This window comes from Schistocerca gregaria, chromosome 5, assembly GCF_023897955.1.
Source record: "Schistocerca gregaria isolate iqSchGreg1 chromosome 5, iqSchGreg1.2, whole genome shotgun sequence".
Classification (NCBI taxonomy): Eukaryota; Metazoa; Arthropoda; class Insecta; order Orthoptera; family Acrididae; genus Schistocerca; species Schistocerca gregaria.
In genome coordinates, this window is record NC_064924.1 from 42284377 (window position 1) to 42308949 (window position 24573).

Below are 24573 nucleotides of genomic sequence, written 5' to 3' on the forward strand. Positions count from 1 at the left end.
GTAAATTACAGTCTTCGACACTGATGAACAGCAGTCACCATAGGTGCATAAACCAGTTGTCTATTTGGGGGGAGGGGGGGGGGAGGCCTATACGCAGCAATTGTTCGCTGAACTGTCGTTGAGGAGACTCTGGTATGAGCCCCTTAATTCAACTGAGCCATGCACCACAGCTACTTTTCCTCCAGGTTTGGATTGTGACGCTTTGCCCTGAACGATTTACTTTAACCGCGGCGGTACGTGAACAGCCCGTTTCGGAAATGCTTGCACCATTGACCTGAAAGCCAATGCTCATGCCTTCTTGGACGTCAGGTAAAGCTCTCCGTTTCCGCGTTCTGACACAGTCTGCACTGGGTTTCGCGACCTCCACTGATAGTGGTGCCACGTGACACCTGTTACTGATTACTGCACATTGACATCATACACAGACGGTAGTCACATTAACATAGTTGGAGCTTGTAGTATCGGTTGGGCAACGGCCTTGCCGCAGTGGATACACCGGTTCCCGTCAGATCACCGAAGTTAAGCGCTGTCGGGCGTGGCCGGCACTTAGATGGGTGACCATCCGGGCCGCCATGTGCTGTTGCCATTTTTCGTGGTGCACTCAGCCTCGTGATGCCAATTGAGAAGCTACTCGACCGACTAATAGCGGCTCCAGTGAAACAAAACCTCATAACGACCGGGAGAGCGGTGTGCTGACCACACGCCCCTCCTATCCGCATCCTCAACTGAGGATGACACGGCGGTCGGGTGGTCCCGATAGGCAACTTGTGGCCTGAAGACGGAGTGCCTTTTTTTGTAGTATCGGTTAAACTTCATTTTCTTTAATTTTGCAAGAGAATGTTTCAGAATTCGAAACTAACTATTGTTAATAACTTTTGAAACATTTTTTTTTTTTTTTTGAAAAGAAGTGCTGACCCTCAGAAGCGGAGAAAGGAAGTTTTAATTGAAGTATGTGAATGCTAACACACAGACCTCATCTCTGCTGAAGTTCTGTGGAACACACATTGAGGGGCCATCGTAATTTCATTTTTAATAAATCTAACCGCACTTTTACAGTCAGGAGACTGATAACAGAATACTGAATAATAAAGTTTAATTTTCAGTATCTTGAGTAAAATTTCGAAAATTTCAGGAATAAACGGATTTAATAGACGTAGGAAGTGTTATTTGATTTGGTAGTTCTTTCTACTTTTCATAATTAATTTCTTTATTTTAAAATAAATATAGTGATGACGAACCTTTATTGCAGCATGTGAGATATATCTATTGTACTCGACTATATCATAAAAGAAGATTTTCTTAGATACGGTCTATGATCAGTGAAATAATTACTTAAATGTTCTAACATGTGTTGTGAGATACAGATGTAACTTCGTATTGAGTTCTCTATTTACGACTGGTACTACAGTAACCCAAATTTGCCTCCTCCTCACTCCCCCAGACACATTTTATCATGAATTCCCCTTGAAAAATCCCTTAACCACACACTTGCGTCCGTTAAGTTAAGACATTGTTATCGGTGCAGGCTAGCGGTGTAAAATACGTGAGCATTTATAAGTTGCGGCAAATGCCCAGGATAAATGCCTAGGCAAATGCCCAGAATTCATAAATTCCCCGTAATTTATGCATTTTAAATACTAATTGATAACCGTTGCTTATAATAAAGTTAAGCTGAAATTTTGTATCAGAAAAAGTGTTTTGCCACACTTCTTCGTTAGCGGTTGGGTAATCAAGTTGAAAAAGCTGCTTGAGAGTTAGTGAAGAATTATTAGGGGCTGGCTTGTGTGGCCAAGCGGTTCTAGGCGCTCCATTCTGGAACCGCGCAACCGCTATGGTCGTAGGTTCGAATCCTGCCTCGGGAATGGATGTGTGTGATGTCCTTAGGTTAGTTAGTTTTACGTTTTAGGGGATTGATGACTTCCGATGTTGAGTGCCATAGTGCTCAAAGCCATTTGAACCAATTATTAGGGAAACTGAAATGAAATACTAACATAACTTTCTACATCCTTAGTGAGGTCAATTTTATTTTCAGAGCAGTGTTGTCATACAGAAGCAGATAAAGAAACGAGCAGAATAGGAAACTGTAGACTGGCACAAATGTCGCTACACCAGACAATAAAGCATTTTTTTCGACCCACTGAGAACAGTTTAACATTTAAGAATACATTTAATGCCAGCTGTTGAATGTATTCAGTAATAATGTTGTTATGAGTAATCATTCGTTTTTTTTAAATATCAGCTATCAGTACAGAGCTGTTCAACACGGTGTGTGTGTGTGTGTGTGTGCGTGCATGTGTGTGTGAACGCGCTCATGAGAGAGAGAGAGAGAGAGAGAGAGAGAGAGAGAGAGAGAGAGATACTGTGTGGCTGTTCGCTGTACGACTGCGAGAGAGAGACCGAGAGTAAGGAATAGAACTGGTAAAGAAAATGTCATTATAAATTATAAGCAGCTGTCAGCAACACACGCCCTTCCGCGGTATAGCTTGCTAGTAAAAAAATTAAAAAATCATCCTTCTCTCTTTTTGCCTTTTTTTCTTAGTAATATAGGCATTGAATGATATACGTAGTTTTAAATGAATACATCTACTAACTTTCAATATCAGGAGTATTGTCCTATCGCTTGTTTTAACTAGTAAATTATACATCCTAGCAGTAAAAGGTTAAAAAGTGCTTTTTAATGAATGTCCATATTTTCGGCATCTAAATCTGCTGTGGGGAAATGCCCGTTTATAAACGCCCTGCCCACTGTGCTCCTGCCCGACAAACGCGGCTACTGCCGGCGCTGCTGCACGCAGCCCGCGCGCCAGACGCCTTAGAGTTGGTTGTCGCGTGTGCCGCCAGAGGACGTGCTGACGACGCCGGAGGCGCTGTGGGGGTCCGCGGACGGCTCGCACGTGCTGTTCGCCACCTTCAACGACTCGGAGGTGCGCTCGTTGGCCTTCCCCTGGTTCGGCGCCGGTGCGTCCTCCGGCGCCATCTCGGGCGGCTTCGGCACCTGGTCCACTTTCCCAGAGTCGCGTAGCGTCCGCTTCCCCACGGTGAGTAGTGCGCTGCGCTGCCCAACCGAACTTGCCACCAGTTATGTCACCCTCAACTTATGATGCTGAGCAGCAGTGCGGCGAGACCCTGCCGCTTCTAAGCCTGAGTCCCAACTCCACCGATAAAATTTCGGAAGCTATACTAAGGTATACCAATGGCTTTGTCGTAGTAGTAAAACCGGTTCTTATCAGGTAGCCGAAGTCAAGCGCTATGGGGCTTGGCTGGTACTGGGTAGGTGACCGTCTGCGTCTATCGACCGCTGTTGCCGAGAAGCGTGCACTCGACCCTTGTGAGGCCAGGTGAGGAGCTACGTGACTGATAATGGGCGACTCCAGTCCTAAAAACTGACAACGGTCGGAAGAACGGTGTGCTGACTACATACCCCATCATATCGGCATCCGGCGACTGCTATCAGCTGAGGATGACATTGTGGTCAGTCGGTACCTTCCGAGACCTATTCGGACGGTGTTCCGTTTAATTTACAGGGAGTATTTTCGGAGTAGTTTCTGGTATAAGGTGTCCCGATGGGTCATTACAGAGTATTAGTATTTCGTTTGACATCTTATACCCATATGTGACAGTTTTCACGAGTAATACTTGTGCGGAAGTGGAATGTTTTGACGTTTCTGCGGAGCCCAAAACACTTCAAATAGTCACATTCCAAGCTCATCTAGAGCGCAGGCTAAGCTACAGATCAGCCACACAACACAAGCAGATTTCTTTCTTTAACTATCGTTGGCTTCGCGAAGTCACAACCAGACTTTCGCATTCAACCCTAAGTTAGACGTTGTCTGATGATGAATAAATCAGTCTGAAAGTGATGAAGGCAAAATACACTGGAGTCCGAAATAAAAGCTATAAATGGCTATTTCCCCATCCTGTGTCTAATTCACGATATAATCATAGAAACTGTCAACAGATGTTGTTATGATCGTGTAATGCACGGACAACAATGTCAACAGAGACGGCAGGGCACCTGTCAAGCGGGGCGGTGCGTGCAGGGTAGTCCCACATCAACAATCGCTGTGTGTACAGTAACAGACGGTGCAGTATTGGACAGAGAAGACACCCACAGACTCTGCTGTGGAGTACCATAGGAAGAATGGAAGCAGTAGAGTCGCAGACTCATGTGGCCCGATGGCTTAATGTGAATCGTTCTGTTGTTTCTCGGATGAGACGACAATTTATAGAGACCGAAAATGTATTTGCGGAGACAGGACCGACCACATGTGACATCAGAAAGAGTGGACCGTTATTTGGCTGTAAGGGCAAGACAGTACTGCCTTACTACTGCACTGCAGTGGACATCTGACCTCGCAGCATCCCATGGACCTGTTGTGTCGATACAAACGGTGTACAGACGCCTTCAGCAGTGACTTTTATTGTTGGAGACCTGCCCTCTGTTTACTTCTGACGAGCCCTCACAGAAGGGAACGTCTAGAGTGAAGCCATCAACATGAAAAGTGAACAGACGAACGGTGAGCCAACGTTCTTTTCACAGATGAGACCCAATTTGGTCTGGAGAGTGGTTATCGACGGATTCGCATCTGGAGGACACGCAGAACACGATTTTGGGACCCAAACATTGTGAAAAAATATCGATATCGAGGAGGGTCCCAATTGATGTGAGCAGGGATTATGTTGACCACTCTAACACCTTTTCATGAAATTGTACTGGTGAATCAGCAAGATTTAAGTATCGTCAGGTACCGTAAGGATATCTTGGGATCTCATGCGCGGCTGTTGCGAGGTGCTGTGGGTCCAGACTTCGTACTGATGGATGATGATTCTCGCCTTCATAGAGGACGGGTGGTTGATGTTATTTGGAAACAGAAGATATTGCACACATGGCGTGGACTGCCCGCTCTCCTTATTTGAATCCCATAGAGCTTGTCTAAGATGCGCTATGGAGACGGACTGCAATCACTCTGCAAGGCTTGCGAGCAGCTCCTCAGGAAGAATGGGCGTCGTTGCCTCAACATGAGACTGATGACATCGTTCACAGCACGCCCTTCGTTGTCAGGCCTATGTTGCTGCCACAGGTGGTCACACCCCCTACTGAGCGCATTAGTCAGTTGTAGAATGTGTGTGCAAATCTGTTAAGTAGGAAAAAATCGTAGAACATTTATGTCAAGCGTTATGCATGTTCCAGTTGTTTATATTTTGCACTCTTTACGCTGCTTCTAGTTTACTATCAATGTTTACACTTTCTTGTGGCAAAATAAACGCATCGTTTCAAAATTATTGTTTGTTGCTTTTATTTTGGACACCAGTGTAGATTATCTGGTGGTGGTGGTGGTGGTTAGTGTTTAACGTCCCGTCGACAACGACGTCATTAGAGACGGAGCGCATGCTCGTGTTAGGGAAGGATTGGGAAGGAAATCGGCCGTGCCCTTTCAAGGGAACCATCCCGGCATTTGCCTGAAACGATTTAGGGAAATCACGGAAAACCTAAATCAGCATGGCCGGAGACGGGATTGAACCATCGTTCTCCCGAATGCGAGTCCAGTGTGCTAACCACTGCGCCACCTCGCTCGGGGTGTAGATTATCATAAAAAAGCGACTGGTTGCATGTTTTTCTACTTTCTAAATGTATATTAAAACCAATTTCTACTTAGACGTGTTGTAGACTAGAGGAAAACTGTAGAACCTGATCGGTTTGGTGGTCCATGTTACGATGTTGCACACTGTTGCATGAGCGCACAGAGTTCCAAATTTCTGAAGACGGTACACAAACCAGTCAACGTTAGACACCGCACTTCTTCCCCGTGTGCCTCTTTTCAGGGGTGCATTCGGCCCTGACGCTATTTTTATCGATGAGAATGGGTGGCGCATGGAACATCGCAAGTTGAGGAGCTCTTGGGACCAGAGGGTATTCGCCGAATGGACTGACCTGCCTGTTCCCCGACTTGTATCCCATTTACTAATTCTCCCGGAACTCTTTGTACACAGAATGTATCAAATTCTTTGTGAAAAACATTTAAGGCTGGTAGATCCTGTCATGAGAAATTTCTGTTAGAGACAAAATGTAAGCTGACGCCTCACAGCGACGTTAGGTGCCCTTTAGCGTTCAATAGCGCTGGGACGATGAGATTTCACCGAAGTAGCAGGCTCTACAAGCCAGGTGTACACCATATTACTTCCCGCAGTAAACTGATGGAGTGATTCGCAACAAGACTGCAATAAAATGAGTGTCTCTAAGCGGAGAAAATATTTTAGAAGCGAATGAGGAACTTGAAGTTTTCTTAGTCTAAAATTAGTCTGCCATGTGATCATAAGATGACAAAAATGAATACATTGTAATACTATTAGGGATTCACTTTGCAACCTCTGCAGCTTCTTGTAAAGGTAGGAAACGAGTGAGGTAAGAGCGCCGAGGTATCGCCACTGTATGTTTTCCTTTAACTTGCCCTTCCCTGCACTAGTCCACTTGTCTAAACGAGTTCTCTGTAAGGTACCCGTCCGCGAAAAACGGAAAACAATGCTGTTTAGAATGAAATAGCCGTTGTAACATGCGGGCTCCATATTGATTAAAATACTATTTAAGAAATGGTGCTGTCCTCTCGTCTAATACGCGACATCTAGATACTGTACTATCGGTTTAGGAACTCTCGTTGCTCTTTCAGTATTTGACAACACACATAAATTCGCTGATTGAAATTAAACGATTATCAAACAATTACTTAATAAAAATTCTAAATACTACTAACTGTCGCTGTGGATCTCTACGATAGTATTTCGGCAGTATCCCCCAAAATGACTTTTAGGAATCGAACTAGCACGTGTTAAACGTCTCCATGTTGACGCACTAAAACCTAGATTTTGATGCATCTCAGTGTCTATGTCGCGATAACTGGTGAACTATGGCTGGTACAAATAATTTTCAAGGTAAGTTGACTGGTATATGTAGATACAGTCTGTAAAATGTTTTGCGAGTAGAGTTATCAGCAAAGAAGTAATATATTAAAACGTCATGTTGATGCTGTAGTGTTTTACTGTATCAGGCGGTGTCAGCGGGAAAAAATTCCCGAAAGGTTTGAAGTCATGTGTAAAGTTTGTTGTAAGTCGCTGAGTGCTTTAATCCCCAAATACTGGATGAATATAGTCTGGGTAGTCTGTGCGCCTTGTATTCCGCTGCCCCAAGTGGTATACACTATTTCTAACTTTAGCACTTGGCTTATTATGTTCCGCCTTTAAAGTAAGATAACATCTCTTCATGAGTAGGTTAGAACAGCATTTACTGTTTGAAATTTGAGCAATAATCGTTTGAAATAATGAAAACCAAATTTCTGTTATGCCACGTCCATGGCCTGAGCCTGTGATGTAGCTTCACACAGTGAGATCCCTTTTTCGATCGTTGCCAGAATAGGTAACATACTGCACCAACTTCGAAAGATGGCTGAGGTGTATTGTGGTGAATGCAAATTTCTTTGAAGATATCTCTGATTGTTTTCTTTGTTTTAGACTATGCACGGTCGATCTTGTAGAATGGTGGGGGCGTTCAGCAAGTAATGCAACACTTTTTTTTTCTGAAAGCAGGCTGGTTTTCTTCAGCATACCAATACACCATATTATTCCCCACCCTTTTGGGTAAAAATCCCAAGTTTTATAAGTAGTCTCCGGACAATGCGACGGCTTTTCGCCAACTTACAGGAAATGTCTGTTTGCCAGCACGGTACCACTCTAGTGATCAACATCGGATACAACGTCTTTTTGCATCAATAACCTCCCAACGGTCCACGTACTGCTTCCCGCGGAGGGCATTCTTCGTTGGGCCCAGCAGAGGGAAGGCGGGAAGTGCGAGATCCTGGCTGTAGGGTGGATGAGCAGTAACAGTGCAATGAGGCTTTGTTAGCTCCTCTCTGGTGCGTAGACGTGTGTGAGACCTTCCGTTTTCACGATGAAGGATAGGTTTGCCTGCATTTTTGTGGCGACGAACACGCTAAGGTGGTTTCTTCAGTTTCCTGAGGGTAACACAATACACTTCATAGTTGATCGTTGCACCATAATGAAGGACATGAGACAGAATAAGCCCTTCCGAGTTGCAGCAAACTGTAGCCATGACTTTATAGGCTGAGGTTGCGGCTTTGAACTTTTTCTTTAGAGGAAAGTTGGTGTCGCACCACTCAATCTTTTATTTCCAGTTCGAAGTGATGGACCTATGTATTCGTCGCCTCTGAACGATGTTCGGAAAAAAATGGCCCCGTCATCCTCGTAACGCGCAGACAATTCCTCACAGATAGCGATTCGTTGCTCTTTATGCTTTTGTGTTAGACGGCGAGGCACGCAGCAGGCACATAGCTTTGTGTAACCCAACTGAGAGACGAATGTGTCAGCATTACCAACGAAGTGTTTCATTTTCATTCGCCGATAACCTCGAATGAGACTGTCCGCACGTTCCAACATTACAGGAGTCACATTCACAGCTGTGTGAGGTCGCCCTGCCTCGGAAATCGAACACGTCTGCGCGACCTTGTTGCGGTGATGACAGACACCTTGCCCAACGACTCACCGTGCTTTTGTTCACTTCCAGCTCTCCGTTGAGTTTCTGCAAGACCCTGTGAGTATCTGAGATTCTCTGATTTTCCGTGACAAGAAACTGAATGACAGCTCTCTACTTGGAACGCACATCCTTTGCAGACGCCATTTTGAAGATTTTGAAGGCTATACAGTATATAGCGCCGATACCTGTCGTAACTTTAGAAACTTTAGTGACTGAAGCGATTATATTGCACGACATCCCACAACAAATTCCTTAAACGGCCGAGAAAAATGAAGTGTTGCATTGCTTACTGAACGCCCTGGTGTGTGTGTTGTGTTACGCTGCGGTGTTGGCGCAGAGTGTGGCTGGAGCGTGGCTCTTGTTGCAGCCAGGCACGACGAACCCGGACGTGCGGCTGTGGATCCTGGACCTGAGCAACTACAGCGAGCCCGTCCGCTGGGAGATCCGGCCGCCGTCCGTGCTCGAGGAGACGTGAGTCAGTTAGTCACCCACTCACTAGCTCTAACCTGCCCACTGCGCGGCTCTCACCGGGCTACCTGCCTCTGCCCCCAGCAGCAGGGCTGCACCCGCTGACGTGCATCTGTCTCCCGCCACCCATGTCGCGTCACCTTGTATTGGACTGAATTTTATTTTCACACTATCTTACAGCCTAAAGACTGAATCAGTTTTGGTATCTTAAGCTCTGCGCTAACTGTTCCGTCGGCTCTTGATAGAATATTTTATGCATTACTAGTGAAACATACACAACCCTTGAGTTATCATATTCATGAAGGAAGCAAGATGAACTGTCTTGAAATAATGGTCACTAACAAACACTGTTTCATAAACTCAAGCTTAGTGCTGAATGACCACACACAGTTCCCCTACGCACCACTTCGAGCTGCATATACTATTCAAAATCCCATGCAGGCCATATTGTAAATTACCCCTCTTACTCACATGCCCCGTTTTCCTTTATTTCAGTCACTATAATTTCTCTCTTTCGGTTAAAAAAAATATTTTGTATAATCACAGCTCCTTCATCCATTTGCTTAATATCACTGTTGTATCTTGTCTCTTTGTAATTTAGTACATATTAAAGATAAGGTATTGTTTCGTTCAGGCACATGTTTGGAATTTGTCACCAAAGTTTATTTTCAGTTATTTTCTTCTATGTGCAACTGTTTTAATCTGTCTATAGTTCATCAGTTAATGTCGAACCTATTTTATTATTTTATCTTAGTTAAATAATCTTATATCGCATTTAAACTGAAATAATCCCTCTTGTCTTATTCCTAATTCTAACATTAACATTTTTCATCTCTGGAAGTAGAGATGCTCTGTAGATGCAGTAGTTTAAAATCTTTGATCCAAAAAAATTTCACTGCACCAGGTACTTAACTATGTACCTGATCTAGCGTAACTGCCTAAAGCAGCTTCATGTAACAAATAATAAATACTGTAAAATATTACATCAGTGTTGTGTGTGTTACATTCATAATCTTTTAATGAACTTAGGGATTAGTATCTTAAAAATAATTGATTTCAAACTAATGTAATCAAACAAACTTACATGTGATATGAATATGGACTATTCAAATACGAATAAATGAATATCTTTATCAGCTTAATATCTGATACGTCCTGCATCGCAGGACCAGAATATTAAACTCATTTTTGGCTCATGACGGAGTGCTAGGGGCTTGCTCCACCTCTGTCGCGGGTTGGCCCGGCATTGCAGTACCACCGGGATCGGCCCACCTAAAATTAATTAAAACACAGCTTGAATGCAACACATTAAGAGACTAAATTGTGAGTTGTATCTTAGTGACGTAGAGGGCAGTATTATTACACAGGTCAACGCTGAAGAAACTTGTGGCCTTACATCGAGCAGCTTAATATAATGACATAAACCCCTGTAACCCACTGTTTTCACAATTAACGGTCCGCCTGCTGAGCTGAGTGGTAACGTGTTCGCCACACATGCAAGCGGGCCCGGGATCGATTCCCGGCTGGGTTGGAGATTTTCTCTGTTCGAGGACTGGGTGCTGTGTTGTCCTCATCATCATATCATCCTCACCACCGGTGCGCAAGTCGCCCAGTGTGGCGTCGAATGAAGTAAGACTTGCTCTTGGCGGCCGAACTTCCCCGAATAGGGGCCTCCCGGCAAACTATGCAACACGCTCATTTCCATTTTTTTCACGATTAACACTTAATATTTTTAAAAAGCTCCGATCATGAAAAAATTTTATGATACATTTTGGATATAGCATTCAATTATTTCGGATTGATTATATAATGGTAACACAGAAATTTAGGAATCAGAATTTAAACTGTAAGACATTCCCAGGACAGACGTGGACGATGACCACAGCCTAATGGTTATGAAATGTAGATTAAAACTGAAGAAATTGGAAAAAGGGTGGAAATTAAGGAGCTAGGACATGGATAAATTGAAAGAACCAGTGGTTACTGAGAGTTTCAGAGTGAGCATTAGGCAATTATTGACTAGAACAGGGGAAAATAATACAGTCGGAGACGAATGGGTGGCTAAGACATTTAATAATGAAGGCAGCAGACGTTGAAAGATGTGAAAAGACAATCATAAGAGCCGATGGACTTGAAAGGGAATCAGTGGTTGAGAAGGGAGTGAGACAAGATTGTAGCCTATCCCCGATGTTATTCAATCTGTACACTGAACAAGCAGTACAGAAAATCAAAGAAAAATTTGGAGTAGTAATTAAACTTCAGGGAGCCATTGTAGTTCTGTCAGACACAGCAAAGCACTCGGAGCAGCAGTTGAACGGAATGGACAGCGTCTTGAAAAGAAGATATATGATCAACATCAACCAAAGCAAAACAAGGATAATGGAATGCAGTCGAATTAACCCAGGGAATTAGATTAGGATGCGAGACACTTAAGGTAGCAAACGAGATAAGCTATCTAGGTAGCGAAATAAGTGATAATGGCCGAAGTAGAGAGGATATAAAATGTAATGGCAAGAAAAGCATTTCTAAAGAAGAGAAATTTGTTAACATAGAATATAGGTTTAAATATTAGGAAGACATTTCTGAAGATATTTGTCTGGAGTGTACCCATGTGTGGAAGTGAAACATGGACGATAAACAATTTAGACAGAAAGAGAACAGAACTTTTGAACTGTGATGCTAAAGAAGAATGTTGAAGATTAGATGGGTAGGTCACAAAACTAATGAAGAGGTACTGACTAGAATTGAGGAGACAAGAAATGTGGGAGACAAGCAGATGAAGAGATCGGTTAATAGGATACATTCTGAAACATCAAGGGTTCGCCAGTCTAGTATTGGAGGGGAGCGTGAGGGGTAAAAATTGAAGAGGGGGACTAAGAGTTGAATGCAGTAAGCAGATTCAGAAGGATGTAGGCTGCAGTAGGTACTAGGAGATGAGTAGGCTCGCACACGGGATAGGGTAGCAAGGAGAGCTGCATCAAGCAATAACGATCCGCGTCGCAAGGCTAGTATCGCGCGACTGTGGTTTGAAGAGTGACCGTGGAGTCACGTTGATGCGAGGACCACCAGATTCACCTGATCTAAATGCGATGGAACCGCGTGACCGCTACGGTCGAACGTTCAAATCCTGCCTCGGGCATGGATGTGTGTGATGTCTTTAGGTTAGTTAGGTTTAAGTAGTTCTAAGTTCTAGGGGACTGATGACCACAGATGTTAAGTCCCATAGTGCTCAGAGCCAACTGAACCATTTTTGAAAATTTACTTAACTGCGAGGGCTGTACGTAGATTCCTAGTGCAACATTCCTTCCGAAGCTCCTAAAGACTTGTCGAATCAATACCATCCACATTCGCTGTCTTATTGCTTTCGTAAGATGGGCAAACGCGCTGTAAAGTATGTGGTATTGTGTGTGTGAAATCTTATGGGACTTAACAGCTAAGGTCATCAGTCCCTAAGCTTACACACTACTTAACCTAAATTATCCTAAGGACAAACACACACACTCATGCCCGAGGGAGGACTCGAATCTCCGCCGGGACCAGCCGCACAGTCCATGACTGCAGCGCCCTAGACCGCTCAGCTAATCCAGCGCGGCAAAGTATGTGGTATTAATGTTCTGGCTCGTCAGTGTATGCCTTAACTATTATGAAAGCTCTTGGCTTATTCTTCTATTTGTGTATCCGCAAAAATTCTATTATTACCTTTACAAATAAATTTAGGTATAATGAACAGTTAGTTAAACTCTCAGCCAAAGACGTAGACTGTTTCTGGTATCTCTGCGAGAAGATGTTTCATCTATGAGCCTCGTAATAGAAGGAAGACCTGTTTTTTAAACCCGACATTTGATGAATAAAGTTAGGTTCTAATTTTGTAGTCAAAAATACATCAATCAATAAATTTTTAGGCATTAAAATGGACACACATCATATTTCTATAGAAGCGAACATACTTGAGAAGTTCTAGATATTAGTTCAAGACCTTTTGAAACTGTCACCTTCATATTTTCTGCTGAAATTTTGGATGATGTCACTCGGAAACAAGCTGAGCTCATGCATCGAACTATCAAAGTATTAAAGAGACCTAATTGGGTCCTTTGCAAAGCGAATTGTAATGGGAAACAACTAATGGTCAATATGTAAGGACTTTGTGAAAGGAAAGATTCCAACTTCGGTTTACAGTCACGCACCCACAGTTTTAATCGGCAAGGTAGTTTCAGTGCTACCGGTCACATCACGGAGACGTGCACACGCAAAATCATCGGAGAAAAAGTTAGATTATATTATTTCGGAAAAGAGAGGAAGGGGTTATAACGCACTTGACAAATAATTACCGTGCAGTAATGAGTTTTCAAGTTGATAATTCTATGAAACCTTTGATGATATTGAAAATTTCTGTTACTTTTCGTTCGAGTGACATTAATTTTGATGATTTACTAGTTTAAGGCAGTGTCATGCAGTGGCTCAATTGTGCCTATACAGGGTGTTACAAAAAGGTACGGCCAAAATTTCAGGAAACATTCCTCGCACACAAATAAAGAAAAGATGTTATGTGGACATGTGTCCGGAAACGCTTAATCAGTACGTAGCATCAACAGGTTAGTGTTCATCACGAACGTGGTTTTGCAGTCAGTGCCATGTTTACAAGTGCGGAGTTGGCAGATGTCCATTTGATGTATGGATTAGCACGGGGCAACAGCCGTGGCGCGGTACGTTTTTATCGAGACAGATTTCCAGAACGAAGGTGTCCCGACACGAAGACGTTCGAAGCAATTGATCGGCGTCTTAGGGCGCACGGAACATTCCATCCTATAACTCGCGACTGGGGAAGACCTAGAACGACGAGGACACCTGCAATGGACGAGGCAATTTTTCGTGCAGTTGACGATAACCCTAATGTCAGTGTCAGAGAAGTTGCTGCAGTACAAGGTAACGTTGACCACGTCACTGTATGGAGAGTGCTACGGGAGAACCAGTGGTTTCCGCACCATGTACAGTGTGTGCACGCACTATCAGCAGCTGATTGGCCTCCACGGGTACACTTCTGCGAATGGTTCATCTAACAATGTGACAATCCTCATTTCAGTGCAAAGGCTTCATTCCAACGTGATCAAATTGTAAATTTTCACAATCAACATGTGTGAGCTGACGAGAATCCGCACGCAATTGTGCAATCACGTCATCAACACAAATTTTCTGTGAACGTTTGGGCAGGCATTGTTAGTGATGTCTTGATTGAGTCCCCTGTTGTTCCACCTACGATCAATGGAGCACGTTATCATGATTTCATACGGTATACTCTACCTGTGCTGCTAGAACATGTGCGTTTACAAGTACGACACAACATGTGGTTCATGCACGATGAAGCTCCTGCACATTTCAGTCGAAGTGTTCGTACCTTTCTCAACAACAGATTCGGTGACCGATGTATTGGTAGAGGCGGACCAATTCCATGGCCTTCACGCTCTCCTGACCTCAACCCTGTTGACTTTCATTTATGGAGGCATTTGAAAGCTCTTGTCTACGCAACCCCGGTATTAAGTGTAGAGACTCTTCGTGCTCGTATTGTGGACGGCTGTGATACAATACGCCATTCTCCAGAGCTGCATCAGCGCATCAGGGATTCCATGTGACGGAGGGTGGATGCATGTATCCTCGCTAACGGAGGACGTTTTGAACATTTCCTGTGACAAAGTGTTTCAAGTCACGCTGATACGTTCTGTTGCTGTGTGTTTCCATTCCATGATTAACGTGATTTGAAGAGAAGTAATAAAATGAGCACTCACATGGAAAGTAAGCGTTTCCGGACACATGTCCACATAACATATTTACTTTCTTTGTGTGTGAGGAATGTCTCCTGAAAGTTTGGCAGCACCTTTTTGTAACACTCTGTATAATAGGTAGAAAAATGTCTGTTACAGATTTCTTGTGAGGAAGACCATGGCATTAAGCTATCATCCAACAAAAAGTTATCAAAGTATATATCTGCATACGCCTATACAATTTACGGTAGATGAGCAGATCTCAAAAGACAGAGGAAATTATATAACAGGTAAAATTTATTTCTGCCGTTCGCTGCAGTGAACCGCTAAAACATGTTGGCAGCAAAATTAAAGAGCTAGAGGATAATATTAGTCAGTCCAAATGGAGAGTTACTTGTTATTTACACGTGGAAGGATATCGGAGATTCCGTCACTGACATGCGAAAAAAATACCAGTTGGATATAAATTTAGAAATTACGATAGAAACCCGAAGCGCATCTCCCAGCAACACGCTCAACTGTCTATGTTCCCACTTTTAGAATTCTGAGATTTACAGCCCCGTAACACTTTCTGTATGTTTTCCGTTTGTTCCCTGCGATTTTGGGAATCCCTGTCTTCCAGTACTTTTTGCCATGTCTTTCACCAGTGGAGATTGTAATCTGAAGATTGGGAGGAGAATTGTTCAATAACATTATCAAGTTCAGTGTTGTTAAAGTCACTGAATCGTATGAAACTGGAATAAAAAGCTTCATCCTTAGGTAAAAAGAATAACACGCCGATACAGACAATTTATCTCTAGCGTCAGAAACATACTAGCTATGACAAAAGTTGTAAATCTAGTAACATGGATAAATAGTTTATCTTCAGTTTTCACCCTAATAGGCGAAAAGCCAGGGAAAGAACTGAAAGCAAAATCTAGAACAGGTGTCGAAATCTATGGTAAATAAACTGTGGTGATAAAAGTCAGGGCACACCTCATAAAATCGCGTCGCACTTCCTTTTGCCTGGCGTTGTGGTTCAACTAGACATGTCGTTGCAATCCCCTGCAGAAATATTAAGTCACGCTGCCTCTATAGCCGTCCATAATTTCGAAAGTGTTGCTGATGCATGATTTCGTGCACGAACTGACCTCTCGATTATGTCCCATCTATGAGATTCACGTAGAGCGGTCTGGGTCGCCAAATCTGTCATTCGAATTATCTAGAATGTTCTTCAAACCAATCGCGCAAAATTGTGGGCTGGTGAATGACATCGTTGTTTGGCAACATGAACTCGATGAATGGCTGCAGATGGTCTCGAAGTAGCCGAACATAACCATTTCCGGTCAACTATCGGTTCAGTTGGACCAGGGGACCCAGTCCATTCAACGTAAACACGACCCGTATCATTATGGAGCCACCACCAGCTCGCACACTACCATATTGACAACACGAGTCCATGGCTTCGTGGAGGCTGCGCCACACTCGAACCCTACCATCAGCTCTTACCAACTGAAATTGGGACTCATCTGATCAGGCCACGGTTTTCCATTTGTCTAGGATCCAACTGATATGGCCACGAGCCTAAGACAGGCGATGTCGTGCTGTTACAGGCACTTACGTCGGTCGCCTGCTGCCATAGCTCAATAACACCGGATTTCGCTACACTTTCCTAACAAGGTACGTTCATCGTACATACCACGTTGAATTCTGCGGTTATTTCACACAGCTAGGTTTGGTTAAATTTAACGGAGCTAAACTTCTAACTGTTGTTATTTATAGATCCCCAGACTCCGATTTCACAACATTTTTGCTAAAGCTAGAGGAGGTTCTTGGTTCACTTTATAGGAAATACAAAAAGTTAGTTATATGTGGTGACTTCAACATTAATTGTATAAGTGATTGTGCAAGGAAAAAGATGCTGGTAGATCTCCTTAATTCATATAATCTTATGCAAACCGTATTCTTTCCAACGAGAGTGCAAGGGAACAGTAGAACAACCACAGACAACATTTTTGTTCATTCCTCATCACTAGAAGAGCATTCTGTTAGCAAAAAGGTGAATGGCCTTTCAGATCATGATGCACAAATTTTAACTCTAAAAGATTTTTGTGCTGCAACACATGTTAAATATAGTTATCAACTGTTTAGGAAAGCTGATCCAGTTGCTGTAGAGACCTTTGTAAATCTTATCAAGGAACAAGAGTGGCAAGATGTCTATAGCGCTGATACAGTAGACGATAAATATAATGCTTTTCTCAAGACTTTTCTCGTGCTCTTTGAAAGTTGCTTTCCGTTAGAACGTTCAAAACAGGGTACTAGCACAAATAGGCAGCCTGGGTGGCTGACTAGAGGGATAAGAATATCTTGTAGAACAAAGTGGCAATTATATCAAAACGTTAGAAACAGGCAAAATCTAACTGCAGTAGCCCATTACAAACAGTATTGTAAGGTGCTTAAAAATGTAATTAGGAAGGCAAAAAGTATGTGGTATGCAGATAGAATAGCTAAGTCTCAGGATAAAATTAAAACCATATGGTCAGTCGTAAAGGAAGTGGCTGGTCTGCAGAGACAGGTCGAGGATATAGAATCAGTGCTAGTGGGAATGTCCGTGCTACTGTAAGTCGCATATATGTACAGTCTTTAATAATCACTTTATGAATATAGCAGGTGAACTAAATAGAAACCTAGCCTCAACAGGGAATCATATAGCGCTCTTAGAAAAAAGTGTTCCGAGACTGTTACCTGAAATGTTCCTCCATTATACTGACAAGAGGCAGATTGAGTTAATAATTAAATCACTAAAGACCAAGAACTCTCATGGATATGACGGGGTATCTAGCAGAATAATGAAGTATTGTTCTATGTACACTCCTGGAAATTGAAATAAGAACACCGTGAATTCATTGTCCCAGGAAGGGGAAACTTTATTGTCACATTCCTGGGGTCAGATACATCACATGATCACACTGACAGAACCACAGGCACATAGACACAGGCAACAGAGCATGCATAATTTCGGCACTAGTACAGTGTATATCCACCTTTCGCAGCAATGCAGGCTGCTATTCTCCCATGGAGACGATCGTAGAGATGCTGGATGTAGTCCTGTGGAACGGCTTGCCATGCCATTTCCACCTGGCGCCTCAGTTGGACCAGCGTTCGTGCTGGACGTGCAGACCGCGTGAGACGACGCTTCATCCAGTCCCAAACATGCTCAATGGGGGACAGATCCGGAGATCTTGCTGGCCAGGGTAGTTGACTTACACCTTCTAGAGCACGTTGGGTGTCACGGGATACATGCGGACGTGCATTGTCCTGTTGGAACAGCAAGTTCCCTTGCCGGTCTAGGAATGGTAGAACGATGGGTTCGATGACGGTTTGGATGTACCGTGCACTATTCAGTGTCCCCTCGACGATCACCAGAGGTGTACGGCCAGTGTAGGAGATCGCTCCCCACACCATGATGCCGGGTGTTGGCCCTGTGTGCCTCGGTCGTATGCAGTCCTGATTGTGGCGCTCACCTGCACGGCGCCAAACACGCATACGACCATCATTGGCACCAAGGCAGAAGCGACTCTCATCGCTGAAGACGACACGTCTTCATTTGTCCCTCCATTCACTTCTGTCGCGACACCACTGGAGGCGGGCTGCGCGATGTTTGGGCGTGAGCGGAAGACGGCCTAACGGTGTGCGGGACCGTAGCCCAGCTTCATGGAGACGGTTGCGAATGGTCCTCGCCGATACCCCAGGAGCAACAGTGTCCCTAATTTGCTGGGAAGTGGCGGTGCGGTCCCCTACGGCACTGCGTAGGAGCCTACGGTCTTGGCGTGCATCCGTGCGTCGCTGCGGTCCGGTCCCAGGTCGACGGGCACGTGCACCTTCCGCCGACCACTGGCGACAACATCGATGTACTGTGGAGTCCTCACGCCCCACGTGTTGAGCAATTCGGCGGTACGTCCACCCGGCCTCCCGCATGCCCACTATACGCCCTCTCTCAAAGTCCGTCAACTGCACATACCGTTCACGTCCACGCTGTCGCGGCATGCTACCAGTGTTAAAGACTGCGACGGAGTTCCGTATGCCACGGCAAACTGGCTGACACTGACGGCGGCGGTGCACAAATGCTGCGCAGCTAGCGCCATTTGACGGCCAACACCTCGGTTCCTGGTGTGTCCGCTGTGCCGTGCGTGTGATCATTGCTTGTACAGCCCTCTCGCAGTGTCCAGAGCAAGTATGGTGGGTCTGACACACCGGTGTCAATGTGTTCTTTTTTCCATTTCCAGGAGTGTAAGTTAGCCCAGTACTTAGCCATATCTGTATCTTTTCCTTTAGGAGTGGTCGGTTTCCTGACCGATTAAAGTACTCGGTAGTGAAGTCACTTCATAAAAAGGGAGACACGGATAATGATGACAATTTTAGACCTATTTCTATGCCATAGGTGATTGCTAAAGTTATCGAGAAGGTTGTATATACAAGGTTACTGGAGCATTTAAATTCACATAATTTGCTGTCAAATGTACAGTTTGGTTTTGGAAATGGTTTAACAACTGAAAATGCTATATTCTCTTTTCTCTGTGACGTTTTGGACGGATTAAATGAAAGGTTGCGAACGCTAGGTGTTTTCTTTGATTTAACGAAGGCTTTTGACTGTGTTGACCACAAAATATTACTGCAGAAGTTGGAAAATTATGGAGTAAGGGGAGTAGCTTAAAATTGGTTCACCTCTTACTTCAAGAACAGAAAGCAGAAGGCAATTCTACGCAATATTGACAGTGGTAATGATGTTCAGTCCCAATGGGGCACTGTTAAGTGGGGCATTCCCCAAGGGTCGGTGCTGGGGCCACTGCTGTTTGTTATTTATATAAATGATATGCCTTCTATTATTACAGGTGATTCAAAAATATTTCTGTTTGCTGATGACACCAGCTTGGTAGTGAAGGATCTTGTGTGTAATATTGAAACAGTATCAAATAATGTAGTACTTGAAATAAGTTCATGGCCTGTGGAAAATAATTTGATGCTAAATCACAGGTAGACTCAGTTTTTATAGTTTCTAACTCACAATTCAACAAGAACCGATATTTGATCAGACAGAATGGGCATGTTATCAGCGAGACGGAACAGTTCAAGTTCCTAGGCGTTCCGATAGATACTAAGCTGTTGTGGAAAGCCCATGTCCAGGATCTTGTTCAGAAACCATTAGAACAGTATCTGAAATAAGTGACAGTTCAACACGAAAAGTAGTCCACTTCGCATATTTTCATTCGCTTATGTCGTATGGTATTATTTTTTGGGGTAATTCTTCTGATTCAAAAAGGGTATTTTTGGCTCAAAAACGAGCTTTTCGAGCTGTATGTAGTGTAAGTTCGAGAACCTCTTGTCGACCCCTATTCAATAGTCTAATAATTCTGACATTGACCTCACAGTACATATTTTCTTTAATGTCGTTAGTTGTTAGCAATATTAGCCTATTCCCAAGAGTTAGCAGCTTTCACTCAGTTAATACTAGGCAGAAATCAAATTTGCATGTGGAATGCACTTCCTTGACTCTTGTGCAGAAAGGAGTGCAGTATTCTGCTGCATCCATTTTCAATAAGCTACCACAAGAACTCAAAAATCTTAGCAGTAGCTCAAACTCTTTTATGTCTAAACTGAAGAGTTTACTCATGGTTCACTCCTTCTATTCTGACGAGGAGCTCGTGGAAGAGCTAAAAAATTAAGCAAATTCCAGTGTTACATTGTTGATTTTCTTTATTTAAACTTAAGTCTTGTCGTCTGAATATGGTTTTTTTTTATATTCCATTTTATCTGTTTCTACTATCGTGCTATCATTTCATGTATTGACTCGTTCCATGACCATGGAGACTTCTCCTTAATTTGGTCTCACGGAACAATAAATAAATAAATAAATAAAAATAAAGTGTCGCATGTCTGTTAGCACTGACAGCTCTACGCAAACGCCTCTACTCTCGGTCGTTCAGTGAACGCCGTCGGAAACTGCGTTGTCAGTGTTGAGAGGCAATGCCTGAAATTTGCTATTCTCGGCACACTTCTGACGCTGTGGACCTCGGAATACTGGATTCATTAACGATTTACGAAATGGGGCGTCCCATGCGTCTAGCTGCAGCTACCATTCCGCGTTCAAGGACTCTAGATTCCCATCGTGCGGCATTAATCACGACGGAAACCTTTCCATGTCAATCACCTGAGTACAAATGACTGCTCCGCCAACACACTACCCTTTTACACTTCGTGTTCTCGATACTGCCGCTACTTGTATATGTGCATATCGCTTTATCTTGACTTCGTCACATAAGAGTAGTTCGTGATGTTAACTTTAACAGACAATATCAAGTAATGCAGACCATCCACGTAGCTCCTAAAACGTCCTTAGGATAAGCCAAGCAGATCAGAAAATCAAGGAAGTTGAACAGGAAAGCTGGGAGAGAAACATTAGTACACATGAAAAATTTCCCCTATACTGTACTGGAGGAATACCGTAAGATATAGGAAAGCAAAGAAGACATAAATAGGATAATAGCACAGAGCTATCTTGTTTTTTCTATTGAATTTCATTGGGTCTTTTTTTTTTTTTTTTTTTTTTTTGCAAGAGCTGTGAACTACAAGAGCTAGTAATATAGTAATATATCGCATGTATCCTATAACTATCTATAGTTAAGATGATGGTACTTATTTGTTCACCAGGAAAATAGCATTAATTTTTTTGGCATTTCTCGACTACTTACATGTTTAGTAATAGAAATAGTTTAATATCAAAGTGTGTTCATTTGTTAATGATAGACATAATGCGTTCCTATTCAATGTTCGAGAAGTGACCCAGTTCTTAAATTATCACGAGTCACGCAATTATGTAATACCAGTTCAATCTCTTCTGGGCCGCTCATTCTGGTTTCTTGTTACTTCCAGCCGCAACTGTTGTGAATATCAACTGAAACACATAAATAACTGTCACCGATCAGTTTCATTTTACGATTCTGGCAATCTGTGGACACGAAAAAGCGAAAACAATTACTCGCACACTGCACACCTGAAGATTTTGATCATCGGTAACATTCTCAGGTTCAAAACGGTTTATTTTACATACATATGTCGCAGAGAAGGTGCACTGCAACGTAACGTGTTTGAACTTAAATAAAACCCTTTGCATGCTTTTGTATTCAAATCACCCAAGGACCATCTTTACATTAGAAATGAAAGCATATTAACTGGCCGTCATACATGAAATTCTTTGCAATACCGTCGAGCAACAAAATGAAAACCCAGAAATTTGCTGGCGCAGCTGATAATGCTACGTCATAATGTGTAACGTCGAGCAGCGTGAGCCTTCTCATCGTCCCTTGTCATCCTTCAACACGCAACGTACTGACTGAAACGACTGTTAATGAAGTTTGACAACAACACGTAAACTTACATCAGGCATTGTAGCCAAGTGTTTCAACTATGCTAATGCTTGCCCTGGTGTTCTTTAAAATTCGCTCTTGGCTTGTTTTTCCTTTCGTTTGAAAATCTTCTGGCGCTTATTCCACTAATCGAATTAGTTGATAATTTTTTCACAGCCTCTGTTGTTTTTGTTGTATTCTTTATGAAAAACTGTGGAGGAGCGACTGTTCTTGTACCGCGATGTATACAGACCAAGGAATTTTGAACTTTCGTATTTTTTCTTCTCTGTTGTGGAAGTTATTTTTGAGCGTTAAGTCACTACAGATCTCCCGTTTACTGTTCTGTGTGTTATTGACGCTAGAGTGTTGTTAACATTTCCCTTGTAGGAGAGCATTTTGCGTGGTTCAGCAACGTGGAATTTGTTTTTTAAGACTCTTTACAAACGTATCAAAGGTAACGTGTATGCGGAGCTCATTGCTAGCCCCTCAGATCAATATAAATTTCGTTATTGCAATTAAAACTGTTGTATCTTAAAACTATACCTAACAAAAATTCTGCATGTGGAAACACATTCTCAGACAATAAAAGCGAGGCAACACGAATAATTTATCCGAATGTGACGGAAATCGGTAAATGTGATGTACATGTACAGATCGAAAACTGATTGCAATTTCACAGAAATAGGATGATTTATTCAAGAGAAAGAGCTTCACAAATTGAGCAAGTGATAACGCTTTGCTCCATCTCTGCCCTTATACAAGCAGTTATTCGGTTTGGTATTGATTGAAGGAATTGTTGGATGCCCTCTTGAGTGATATCGTCCCGGACTCTGTCCATCTGGGGCGTTAGACCGTCAAAAGACTTTGCTGGTCAAGACAGGATTTGGCAAACACGAAGACAACCAGTAGAAATTTTTATCATGCTAAAACGTAAGCCCAGGATGGCTTGCCGTGAGGAACAAGAAAATGTGGTGTAGAATATCGCCGACGTACCGAGCTGCTATAAGGGTGACGCAGATGAAAACCAAAGGGGGTCCTGCTAGCAAATGAAATGACACCCCATACCATCACTCGTGCCTGTAGGCCGTATGGCGTTCCATAGTAATACTGGTATCCCACCACTGTCCAGACACGCGTTCGGCCCTGCATTTTACTGACTAGAGTATAATTGTTTTCAGCGATGATTCCCGCTTCCAACGGAGCCATGAAGAGAGACAAATACATGCCTGAAGATGCCCCGGAGAGCTGTGGTATACGAACCTGATTGCCCAGCAACTAGGAATAATGATCTGGCGAGTCATTTCTTTTCATAGCAGGACCCTTTTGGTTGTCATCCGCGGTGTTCTTACAGCACACCAGTACGTAGACGATATTTTACACCCAGGTTTGATGCATTTCATGGCAAGCCACCTCCGGCTTGCATTTCAGCAAGATAATGCTCGCCTGCAAGGGCAAGACTTTCTTACTGCTTGCCTTCATGCTTGCCAAATCCTACACTAGGCAGCAAAGTCCCCGGATCACTTCCCAACTAAGATCGTTTGGAGTATTAACGGTAGGGCCTTCCAAGTAGTTCGGGATTTTGACAATCTAACTCGTTAATTGGACAGAATTTGGCACGATATCCGTCAGTGGGGCGTTCACCAACACTATCAATCAGTGCCAATCCGAATAACTGATTGTATAAGGGCCAGCGACAGAGGAAAGCGTTTTGACTTCAGCCGTTTGTGAAGCACTTTCTCCTGAATAAATCATCCAGTTTGATTTGTTTGTCTATATTGGCAATTGAATCTCAATGTAGACAAGTGTAATGTGCTGCGAATATATAGAAAGAAAGATCGTTTTTCATTTAGCTACAATATAGCAGGTCAGCAACTGGAAGCAGTTAATTTCATAAATTATCTGGGAATGGGCATTAGGTGTGATTTAAAATGGAATGACCATATAAAATTAATCGTCGGTAAAGCAGATGCCGGACTCAGATTCATTGGAAGAATCCTAAGGAAATGCAATCCGGAAACAAAGCAAGTAGGTTATAGTACACTTGTTCGCCCACTGCTTGAACATTGCTCACAGGTGTGGGATCCGTACCAGATAGATTTGCTAGAGAAGATCCAACAGAGAGTAGCGCGCTTCGTTACAGAATCATTTAGTAATCGCGAAAGCGTTACGGAGATGATAGATAAACTCCAGTGGAAGACTCTGCAAGAGAGACGCTCAGTAGATCGGTACGGGCTTTTATTGATATTTTGAGAACATACCTTCAGCTAGGAGTCAAGCAGTATTTAGCTCCCTTCTACGTATATCTCGCGAAGAGACCATGAGTGTAAAATCAGAGAGATTAGAGCCCACACAGAGGTATACCAACAACCATTATTTCCACGAACAATACGAGACTGGGATATAAGGGAGAACGGATTAGGGGTAC

The 24573-nt window shown here is 43.2% G+C and overlaps 1 protein-coding gene and 2 pseudogenes across 5 annotated transcripts in view; all 3 read left to right on the forward strand.

Annotated features, from left to right (window-relative positions):
* LOC126272339 (inactive dipeptidyl peptidase 10) overlaps positions 1-24573 on the forward strand; it is a 1336959-nt gene that overhangs the window by 1139528 nt on the left and 172858 nt on the right. For all 5 annotated transcript variants that reach the window (XM_049975128.1, XM_049975129.1, XM_049975132.1 and 2 more), the window contains exons 9-10: positions 2842-3038; positions 8910-9013. In XM_049975128.1, the coding sequence (XP_049831085.1) occupies positions 2842-3038; positions 8910-9013 (301 nt within the window). The remainder of the gene's footprint in view (positions 1-2841; positions 3039-8909; positions 9014-24573) is intronic.
* On the forward strand, positions 469-586 carry LOC126274329 (5S ribosomal RNA; annotated as a pseudogene).
* LOC126274916 (U2 spliceosomal RNA) lies at positions 10111-10287 on the forward strand (annotated as a pseudogene).